Consider the following 11,860-nt stretch of genomic DNA (forward strand, 5'->3'; position numbering starts at 1 on the left):
CCATCTCTAGACCATCCATCCATCCATTTTCTACCGCTTATTCCCTTGTGGGGTTGCGGGGGGCGCTGGCACCTATCTCAGCTACAATCGGGCGGAAGGCGGGGTACACCCTGGACAAGTCACCACCTCATCACAGGGCCAACACAGATAAACAGACAACATTCACACACATTCTAGACCAGTGTTTTTCAATCTTTTTTGAGCCAAGGCAAATTTTTGGCGTTGAAAAAATGTGGAGGCACACCACCAGCAGAAATCACTAAATAACAAAACTCAGTTGACAGTAAAAAGTCGCAATTTTTGGATATGACTTTTAATCATAACCAATCATGCATGACTATAGCTCTCGTCTCAAAGTAGGTGTACTGTCACCACCTGTCATAACACACCGTGGTTTATTTGGACTTTTTTGCTGTTTTCTTGTGTGTAGTGTTTTAGTTCTTGTCTTGTGCTCCTATTTTGGTGTCTTTTTCTCTTTTTTTTGGTATTTTCCAGTCGCAGTTTCAGGTGTTCCTTTGAGTGCTATTTCCCACATATACTTTGTTTTAGCAATCAATAATATTTCAATAGTTTTTAATCCTTCTTTGTGGGGACATTGTTGATTGTCATGTCATGTTCGGCTGTACATTGTGCTCTGCAGTAAGTCTTTGCTGTCGTCCAGCAATCTGATTTTGTCCACTTTGTAGCCCGTTCAGTTTTAGTTCTGTTCTGCATAGCTTCAATGCCTTTTATTAGGGGCACTCACCTTTTGTTTATTTTTGGTTTAAGCATTAGACACCTTTTTACCTGCACACTGACTACCGCTGTTTCCGACATCTACAAAACAATTAGCTACCTGCTGCCACCTACTGATATGGAAGAGTATTACACGGTTACTCTACCGATCTTTAGACAGCACAGACACTCAACAACAAACACATCATTTGCAAACTTCCATTACCCAAATAGGTGAAATTACATAATCTCCCACGGCACACTAGTGTGCTGCAGCACAGTGGCTGAAAAAAACTGCTCTAGACAGCACAGACACTCAGCAACGTCACATTATTTGTGAATTGTTATTGGAATGCAAAAAAAATATTTTTTAGATCAATGAGGTAAAATTGCATAATTTCCCAATGCACTCCAGAAAATATATCTCACGGCACACTAGTGTGGTTGAAAAACATTGCCCCAGGCAGCCACTTAAAGGTTGCAAACATCCATCCATCCATTTTCTACCACTTATTCCCTTTCGGGGTCGCGGGGGGCGCTGGCGCCTATCTCAGCTACAATCGGACGGAAGGCGGCGTACACCCTGGACAAGTCGCCACCTCATCGCAGGGCCAACACAGATAGACAGACAACATTCACACTCACATTCACACACTAGGGCCAATTTAGTGGGGAGGTTGCAAACAGCCCTTTTCAATTTATTTTTGTTTTACAGTCAGCTTTACATGCACACGTACAGCTGAAACATGAAACTCTTGCTTCATTAATTCCCCAAATCCTTCTCATCTTGGCACCACAGTACAATGACAAGTGGAAAAAAGATTATTTGGTTTGTTCGGGCTAGATGTGAGCCGCATTTGCAAAACTGATGGGGAAAGGGACGAGGAAGGTATCAGGCGGTAGATGACGTGAGCTGGGCGATCTTCTGCTGCAAAACAGACTTCATCTCCTGGTTCTCCAGGTTGTCGGTGATGGTGCGGAAGAAGTGCTTGGTGTTGTCATTTTCCAGTGCGCTGTTGCTCTTTGGGAAAGCGCCCACGATGGCCTCGTAGTGACTGAGAATCTCCAGGCTGGACAGGAAGAGAGGCTCACTCTGGCCACTTGGCATCATCACCTTTTGAAGAAAATGAAACGATAACTTATTAGTAGATATAAACTCCCTTACAAGGTGAACACTGACTACTCTGATTACCTGGATGTGTTGAACATGGCAGAAGAGCTGGGAGAGAACAAAAAGGACCTCCTGACAAAGAACTTGCTGGACATTTTCTTCCATCTGTGCGCCTTTCAAAGAGTCTTGGGTTAAATCACAGCTTTTCGATGTCGCAACAGACTGTTTCGCAAAAGGCTTGGATGGAGGCAGCGGCAACTTGGCTCTCAGTGAGTTCATCACCTCCCTGACAGCGTGAGCATATAATCTGGCAATGTGGACCCAACTGTCTCCTGTCAGCCAATCAGAACAGCTCGATCCACAGAGCAGCTGCAGGACCCGAAGCAGGAGGACGGACAGACAGAGCTCGTAGGCAAAACTCCTCAGGTCCAGGAGAGGCAAGAAGTCCACGTACTCCAAGGAAAACGGGACGTGGAGGTACCCCGAGGTAATCAACTCCTTGATAGCTCGCAGTAATCTGCTCCATTGGGGGATGGAGCACCAGGGCAAGGTCTGGGTTAGCGCCACCAGCAGGCCCTTACTGAACATGCCAACGTGGTCGGGACGGCGGCGGTCCAGAGAAAGACAAGTCAACATGGTGGACTGAAGGGAGTCTGATAAAGTGCAGCACTCCATCCATGCCAAGAGACCTGTGCCGTATCCATACTGGGGAAGGTTCAGACCTGACCATTCCTAAAGATGATGAAAGACATAAAATGCGAACATTATTTCTAGAAACAGAACACAAACATTTGAAGTACAATCACAAAGACCTGGCCTATTTGAAACAGAAGTTACTGTTTTTCACTGACTTGCCTTCACAAGTCCGATTTAAAGGGGAACATTATCACCAGACCTATGTAAGCGTCAATATATACCTTGATGTTGCAGAAAAAAAGACCAATATGTTTTTTTAACCGATTTCCAAACTCTAAAAGGGTGAATTTGGCGATTTAAACGCCTTTCAATTGTTCGCCTGTCGGAGCAATGACCTTTCACCCGTGAAGTCACAGCGTGAAGCGACCCGCCATTTTCTCAAACACACACCAAGTCAAATCAGCTCTGTTATTTTCCTTTTTTTCGACTGTTTTCCCGTACCTTGGAGACTTCATGCCTCGTCGGTGTGTTGTCGGAGGGTGTAACAACACGAACAGAGACGGATTCAAGTTACAACAGTAGTCAAAAGATGCAAAAGTCCCTCGTTTGTTCTGCACACTTTACCGACGACAGCTATGCTACCACAGAGATGGCAAGAATGTGTGGATATCCTGCGACACTCAAAGCAGATGCATTTCCAACGATAAAGTCAACAAAATCACAAAAGTGAGTTTTGTTGATGTTATTGACTTATGTGCTAATCAGACATATTTGGTCACGGCATGACTGCAAGCTAATCGATGCTAACATGCTATTTAGGCTAGCTGTTTGTACATATTGCATCATTATGCCTCATCTGTAGCTATATTTGCATCCAGCCTTTCCCTCCACCCACATTTAATGCCAAACAAACACATACCAATCGTGGGTTGGAAGGCGATCGCCGAATTCGTCCGCGATTCCTCCCGTGCTGCTGTCTGTCATGATATGGCTCAAAACCTTCTGTTTCTTCTTTAATTTCGTTTTCGCTACCTGCCTCCATACTCCAACCATCCGTTTCAATACATGCGTAATCTGTTGAATCGCTTACGCCGCTGAAATCCAAGTCTGAATCCGAGCTACAATGCTATACCTTTCTGTGCTATCTGCCAATTTTGTTTCTGGTGGCTTCACGCAGTGACGTCACAGGACAATAGACGGGTGGATATAGCGATGGTGTAAATCAGGCACTTTGAAGCCGTTTTTCGGGATATTGCGTGATGAGTAAAATTTTGAGAAAAACTTCGAAAAATAAAATAAGCCACTGGGAACTGATTTTTAATTAGTTTTAACCCTTCAGAAATTGTGATAATGTTCCCCTTTAAGCGATTGTCACTGTATATATTTTGTCATCTTGATATTCAAAGGAACTCCCACCTGCTCAGGTAGATCGCACACTGTCAACAGAGAGGAGGGTACTTCATTTTTGAAGTGTTCACCCCACATAGGTTTCAGGTGCAAGTAAACCGTCCAGTCCAGGTCCTTCATTTTGTCACGGAGCCAGAACAGAGCTCTGGACCAGCGACTGGGGGCAGCCGCTACCTCAACACCAACCACCTGTGCCAGACGGATCAGAACCGACGCAAGCAACTCCTTAGTGTCCATGGACCAACGGTGGACAGCAGTCTCAGGCGGTTGCTCCCAACATCTGTTACAGAACATTTGATAAACATATTTAAACCTCATTTCAATCATGTTTACATTCTCAATATTGCTTCACTTCATTTGGGCAAGATTTGAATCCAAATCTCCAGACTAACTGCTCAGTGGTCCTGTGGTCAGAGTGTCCGTCGTGAGTTCAAACCCCGGCCGAGTCATACCTAAGACTATACAAATGGGACCCATTACCTCCCTGCTTGGCACTCAGCATCAAGGGTTGGAATTGGGGGTTGAATAACCAAAATGATTCCCAAGCGCGGCCACCGCTGCGGCTCACTGCTCCCCTCACCTCCCAGTGGGTGGAACAAGGGGATGGGTCAAATGCAGAAGGTAATTTCACCACACATAGTGTGTGTGTGACTATCAGTGGTACATTTACTTTAACTACTATTTACTGTAATTATAGATACAATGTATTATTATAATCTACTCTCTATGAATGTTCCCATTCTTCCAGGTCATGTATTCTCAGAGCATTGAATCCATCGCAACTGGACTGTACAGATTGTTTAGAAGACGTTTTCCCCTTCGTCCAAACAGGCTTCATCAATTCACGCTTGAAAAAATTTGATAAATCAGCTGTAGTCTGAGGGCATGGTGCAGGATCCACATTTTTAATATTCTTTGAGGATAAATACTTGTCCAAGGTAGTGGTCCACCAGAGAAAATACATATGTTGGATGCTGCACCATGCCCTCAGAATAAATTTGGCTCAGACAGCTGTAATCTGAGAACATGGTGCAGGATCTAAAGTATTTATCCTAGAGGAGAGGTGAAATATCTTCCAAGACAATCCAGTTGTTCTCAATTCAATGCCCTGAAAATACTTGAGTCTACTGAATTCAGTCTGAACTTTGTCAAATTTTGATGGTATGTTTTCAATACTCTGACAATGGGGTCATATTGATGCCTGAAACAGCATCCTGTGTTAGTGGTCAACCTGAGGGCCTGGTCATGCAGCTGGGCCAGGGTGAAGAGCAGTGGAAAGGGGGAACAGTCCAGCACAAAGTGAGCTGAGGAAGATGAGGCTACTTCCTGGCCGTCCAAACACAAAGCGGCGTGGAGAAGCTGCAGACTCAACTCAAGATCGATTGAGTTGCCTTCTGAAAAAGAAAAGTAAAGACACAGGGCTCAATTAGACACAGCGAGAGTAATAATAATAGTAGTAATACATTTTATTTCTAGGCGCCTTTCTAGACACTCAAGGACACCGTGCATTCGTTAAAGCAGTGCAACACAAACAATAATAAAAATTGGGAAATAGACAATCAAACTGAGAACACTTATTAGACACGGACACTACAAACAAAAAAGAATAGTCTAAGGAGTTTAACTACTTTCATCTTTATTGTCTTGAATGGAATACTTCTATCAATACACTTTGATAGATATATGTAATGATATGTAACTCTCATATCACACGGGTATTGTCATCTTTATCATGGTATTGTTGAATGTGCTTAAGAGGTACCAATATACAACGAAAACTTTAAACCAAGTTTATGGTTCATATAAATCTCCAGGAAATGAGCATATCACCAGGCTGTGGGTTTATTGAAGGGTGGTTATTAATCATCCATCCACCCATTTCTACCGCTTATTCCCTTTTGGAGTCGCGGGGGGCGCTGGCGCCTATCTCAGCTACAATCGGGCGGAAGGCAGGGTACACCCTGGACAAGTCGCCACCTCATCGCACAGCCAACACAGATAGACAACATTCACACACACATTCACACACTAGGGCCAATTTAGTGTTGCCAATCAACCTATCCCCAGGTGCATGTCTTTGGAAGTGGGAGGAAGCCAGAGTAGGGAGCCCGGAGGGAACCCACGCATTCACGGGGAGAACATGCAAACTCCACACAGAAAGATCCCGAGCCTGGATTTTAACCCAGGACTGCAGGACCTTCGTATTGTGAGGCAGACGCACTAACCCCTCTTCCACCGTGTATCAATCACAGTTTTACAATAATTTTACTTCAAAATATTAAAAGTAACTGTAGGGACTTTTGTCACGGTTTATCATTAATGACAGTTATCGTTACAAACATGCACAATATCATCATGCTAAAAGACTATCAATAGAACAAGTTCACCATTGTGTTCCTTATTAGAGTACAAGTTGTGCAAAATGTAGTGAAACAGTTTGATATGTGCATTCAAAAGTTACAATTAAGTTGATCTGTAACTGTAATAGTACATTTTTGCTTAATCCCCAATTTCATCCAAAAGCCAATTATCTACGTTTTTTATGCAGTGCAGGTTTGAAAAATTTGGAACGTATTTTTATTTTTCAAGACAGGGAACTTTATCACTTACTTGTGAGAGATAGGTTAGGCAGGACAAATGTGTTGACAAGCTCCTGAGGGGACAGAAGACTCTCCCTTTCACCTCCAGCAGTCATGACAGGCATCATCAACACAGTCCCAAATTTAAGTAACTGTTCCTTTTCATTGTCTGCCAGTGATCTGCTGACGACCGTTTCCTGCAGACACCTGCAGAGTAAACTGCTGCCACTCGAATTATTTCTTTGTTCATCTTTGCCCTGAAGTCCGGGCAGCTGCTGCAGGATCTTACACATGAGAGAAAAGGCTCCCTTATTGAAAACAGCAGAGTGGCAGCAGGATTTCAAAGTAGCCTCTGGGTTCTGAAAGGCCATCCTGGCTACTAACGAAACTGCTGTGCCCAGGTTGCCCTCTGTGGGGGGTCCACCTCCACCTTGGATGATGCAATTGAATGCCATGTTGAGCTCCTGCTCAAAGCTGCCAATCAGAGCTAAGGAGCCCGAGCATCCAAAGAACCCTTTGTTTGACAATCTCAGAATGGCAGCCAAAGTTGTATTCTTGTCCTCCAAGGAGAGAGCAGTGAACACTGCAGTGACCACTTTTAGCAGCCTCTTGCAGTGGCTCACACTCGCAGTTTGGAGTTGACATCGGAGTGTGGAGGACAGTTGGATGAGTGTGTCGCCTTTCTGGAAGGCTGCCTGGTTCTTTTCCAGGCAGTCCATCCACTGCTCCTCGCAGGCCGCCCATCTCTCCTCGCTAGCAAACAACATGGCGACATTTTGGTAGTCGTCCAGGCGATGGCTGATGATGGTCACGGCAACCCTCATGCTCATTTCAGAGCTACTCTCCATAACAGGGAACGACAAAGCCTCCAGTAAAGCTGTGAGTTTATTTTTCTCATCCACATGTTCAGCGGCGGCGTCGCTCATCTGCGCTTTTTGTAGACCGACCAAGATTCTGTGGACACTTTGCTGTAGTTTGAATTCCGTGTAAGTGGGAGGAGAACTGCTGCATACTGTCAGCAACCCTTGGTTTTGCCAGAATTGGGTGAGCTCCAACACGTTTTTCAGGGCATTGTGAAGGCTTGTCACGCTCAAATAAAACTTTGATCGGATATGAGAGGCTTTGAGGTCTTGTTGAGCCTCCTGAATAAGTTCAGAACACAGCTTGTCGTTATTTTCTTTGACGCTCATGGCTTTGGATAAATACATCATCTTATCTTTGGTTGGAAGCAAGACTGAATGCTCAATGAAGAAAGACGTGTAAAGAGCATTGAGGCAATTGGAGAGAGCATGGAAGCAGAGCTCCGGTTGAGATATGGTATCTTTCATATTTCTGAGGGTGTGAAGGAAAATATGGAGGACATCAGTGTTTGCTGATAAAGCTGATGAGTCCAATTTCAACCTCTTGGACGCCTGATGAGTCTGAGAAAGGAGATTACCCACCTGCTTAGCAAACATCACTTCTATACTATCCTGACTGTCCAACAAAGGTTCTGTGCTTTTCCAAAGTTCCCACCAAACATCAAGGAAGAAGCGAACATCGTCCTCACTTTTAGGGCTGTTCATCACATGTTCCGCAAATCGTCCCAGCTCTGAGTACATCTGGTGTTGAGGAAGACGCCGTAAAAAATGAACAAATACGTCTGCAGCTGACAAGGACTTGATGAGTTCCATAAGGACAACATGGTTGATCTCTGGGAGGGCATTCTGTAAAGCAAAGAAGGGATTTTCCATCCATGCCTCCTCTTCATCTTCTCCATTCTCTCTGCTCAACACCTTCAACCACACGACACTAATTATCTGCTTCTTCCAAGAGGCAGCGCTGCTGTTGGGATGAACAGCATCTTCTTCCTTGCCACAAATTTCTCTCACGGCATCCAGGATGGGGTTGCCCACCTTGCACCAATCAGACTTTTGAAGGCAGCTCAAGGTGGAGGGCAGACACAACTTATCAGACAGGAGAAAAGCCCCCTGAAGAATGGCCTTGTCTGGGGAGGGAAAAAGACAGGAATTCGTGCATCAGTAGATTTATTACCATCAGGATTTTAGGGGTAGTGACTTTGAATCAGGGCAGGGAAGGGCAATATATGGTCTAAAATCTATATTGCAGCCTACTGCAATTACAACATAACTCCACACAGAAAGATCCCAAGCCAGGGATTGAACTCAGGACTACTCAGGACCTTCGTATTGTGAGGTACATGCACTAAACCCTAGGCACCCTTTGCTCTGATTACTTTTTCGCACAATCTTGGCATTCTCTCGATGAGCTTCAAGAGGTAGTCACCTGAAATGGATTTCACTTCACAGGTGTGCTTGGAGCTTATCGAGAGAATGCCGAGTGTGTGCAACAGTAATCAGAGCAAAGGCTGGCTATTTTGAAGAAACTAGAATACAAAACATGCTGTCAGTTATTTCATAATTTTTTTTGAAGTACATAATTCCACATGCACTTTTTTTTTGTTAAGTACATAACTCCACAGGTGTTCATTCAGGTGTTCAGTGACAATCTACAATGTAAATAGAGATGAAAATAAAGAAAATGCACTGAAGTTGTGCATGTGCCTCACAATGCGAAGGTCCTGAGCAGTCCTGAGTTCAATCCCGAGCTCGGGATCTTTCTGTGTGGAGTTTGCATGTTCTCCCCGTGACTGCATGGGTTCTCTCCGGGTAATCCAGCTTCCTCCCACCATCAAAAACATGCACCTGGGGATAGGTTGATTGGCAATACTAAATTGGCCCTAGTGTTTTAATGTGAGTATGAATGTTGTCTGTCTATCTGTGTTGGGCCTGCGATGAGGTAGCGACTTATCTAGGGTGTACCCCGCCTACCGTCCGAATGCAGCTGAGATAGACTCCAGCCCCCCCCCGCGACCCCAAAAAGGGACAAGCGGTAGAAAATGGATGTATGCTAGTCGTTTGTGGTGTTCCCTAAATGTTTTGGTTTAACAAAAGTAATTTATAGCCTGCTGCAAACTGCACCTTTAATTGTACCTGTATGATATGCCGGCATTACCAGTGGCCAATAAAAAAAAAAGGAGAAGATTGCAGCAAATTGTCTGCAAGCCATATTTTGGACACCCCTTGTTTAAAGAAAAAACGACAACTCACCCAATCACACGCAAGAGCAAAATGTCTTTTTTAAGAACACGTTAATATAAACAATATTCCTGCAAAACGGAGATAATAAAGTAAAATTTGATGATTTATTATACAAACCCCGTTTCCATATGAGTTGGGAAATTGTGTTAGATGTAAATATAAATGGAATACAATGATTTGCAAATCCTTTTCAACCCATATTCCATTGAATGCACTACAAAGACAAGATATTTGATGTTCAAACCCATAAACTTTATTTTTTTTGCAAATAATAATTAACTTAGAATTTCATGGCTGCAACACGTGCCAAAGTAGTTGGGAAAGAGCACGTTCACCACTGTGTTACATCACCTTTTCTTTTAACAACACTCAATAAACGTTTGGGAACTGAGGAAACTTATTGTTGAAGCTTTGAAAGTGGAATTCTTTCCCATTCTTGTTTCATGTAGAGCTTCAGTCGTTCAACAGTCCGGGATCTCCGCTGTCGTATTTTACGCTTCATAATGCACCACACATTTTCAATAGGAGACAGGTCTGGACTGCAGGCGGGCCAGGAAAGTACCTGCACTCTTTTTTTACGAAGCCACGCTGTTGTAACACTTGTCTTGCTGAAATTAGCAGTGGCGTCCATGATAACGTTCCTTGGATGACAAAATATGTTGCTCAGAAACCTGTATGGACCTTTCAGCATTAATGGTGCCTTCACAGATGTGTAAGTTACCCATGCCTTGGGCACTAATACACCCCCATACCATCAAAGATGCTGGCTTTTGAAATGTGCATCTATAACAATCCGAATGGTTATTTTCCTCTTTGTTCTGGGGGACACCACGTCCTCTGTTTCCAAATATAATTTGAAATGTGGACTCGTCAGACCACAGAACACTTTTCCACTTTGCATCCGTCCATCTTAGGTGAGCCCAGGCTCAGGATATTGTTGATAAATTGGTTTGGCTTTGAATAGTAGAGCTTTAACTTGCACTTGCAGATGTAGCGACCAACTGTAGTTACTGACAGTGGTTTTATGAAGTGTGCCTGAGCCCATTTGGTGATATCCTTTAAAAACTGATGTCGGTTTTCGATGCAGTACTGCCTGAGGGATCAAAAGTCCATAATATCATCGCTTACGTGCAGTGATTTCTCCAGAGTCTCAGTGCTTTTTGAGGATTTTACGGATCTTAGATGGTAAAATCCCTAAATTCCTTGCAATAGCTCGTTGAGAAATGTTGTTCTAAAACTGTTAGACAATTTGCTTACAAAGTAGTGACCCTCGCCCCATCCTTGTTTGTGAATTACTTAGCATTTCATGGAAGCTGCTTTTATACCCAATCATGGCACCCACCTGTTCCCAATTAGTCTGCACACTTCTGGGATGTTCCGAATAAGTGTTTGATGAACATTCCTCAACTTTATCAGTATTTATTGCCACCTTTCCCAACTTCTTTGTCACGTGTTGCTGGCATCAAATTCTAAAGTTAATGATTATTTGCAAAAAAAAAAATGTTTATCAGTTTGAACATCAAATATGTTGTCTTTGTAGCATATTCAACTGAATATGGTATGAAAAAGATTTGCAAATCATTGTATTCCGTTTATATTTACATCTAACACAATTTCCCAACTCATATGCAAACGGGGTTTGTACAATCATGCCCGTTACGTTGTTAGTACAAATGTAAATCAGCAAAATATCAATTAGCTACAATAAATACACCGCTAAACAATAACAATGTCAACAAAAGCCAAGACTAAAGTTGTAAAGAGAATCTGTTTGACACTGCTAGGGTTGTGTTAATGTTATGCAAAATTATTAGTGTCAAGTTTACCTTTATCCATGATCATTGCAGGCAGTTGAAGGTGGCAAAAAGCAAGTTGAACTTGTTTTTGTCGGTGTGGTAAGTTTTCATGGAACAAATACTAATCACTGTACTGTAGTAGATAATTCTCTTTAAAAGAACCAGAAAGTAACCCGTGTGTTCAAATTTGTCAACATTTCAAGCATGCACCGGAAATACTTCTTCTTTGTTGGTTTAACATCGGTTAGCATCCACAGCGCATTACTGCCCCCTCCGGAATGGCGTTTTGACCACACGTATGTGCTCACTCTAGCCAAGCTATTTCCCCCATATCTTTTTAAACACCCCTGAGCTCTTTAAAAAGACGAACATATTCCTTTAATGCGCTCTTTCACCCGTATTCAGTGGTCCTTGTAGTCATTTTATCGGAAAGACAACATCCGCTTCCTGCAGTCCTCGAGTCAAGTCAAGAGAGACCCATAACTTCCACGATGCACCCACAGCGACACATCAGGT

At 43.3% G+C, this 11,860-nt stretch overlaps 1 protein-coding gene across 1 annotated transcript; it reads right to left on the reverse strand.

The window, feature by feature from the left end:
• Nucleotides 1-1,378: 1,378 nt before the first annotated feature.
• gemin4 (gem (nuclear organelle) associated protein 4) lies at nucleotides 1,379-11,858 on the reverse strand. Its single transcript, XM_061918810.1, has 6 exons — nucleotides 11,375-11,858; nucleotides 6,479-8,434; nucleotides 5,100-5,262; nucleotides 3,878-4,148; nucleotides 1,907-2,557; nucleotides 1,379-1,828 (listed from the first exon to the last, which is right to left on the reverse strand). The coding sequence occupies exons 1-6, from the start codon at nucleotides 11,388-11,390 to the stop codon at nucleotides 1,607-1,609; spliced, it is 3,279 nt and encodes a 1,092-aa protein (XP_061774794.1). The 5' UTR covers nucleotides 11,391-11,858; the 3' UTR covers nucleotides 1,379-1,606.
• Between the last annotated feature and the right edge of the window lie 2 nt (nucleotides 11,859-11,860).

Source organism: Nerophis ophidion, linkage group LG13, assembly GCF_033978795.1.
Source record: "Nerophis ophidion isolate RoL-2023_Sa linkage group LG13, RoL_Noph_v1.0, whole genome shotgun sequence".
Lineage (NCBI taxonomy): Eukaryota > Metazoa > Chordata > Actinopteri > Syngnathiformes > Syngnathidae > Nerophis > Nerophis ophidion.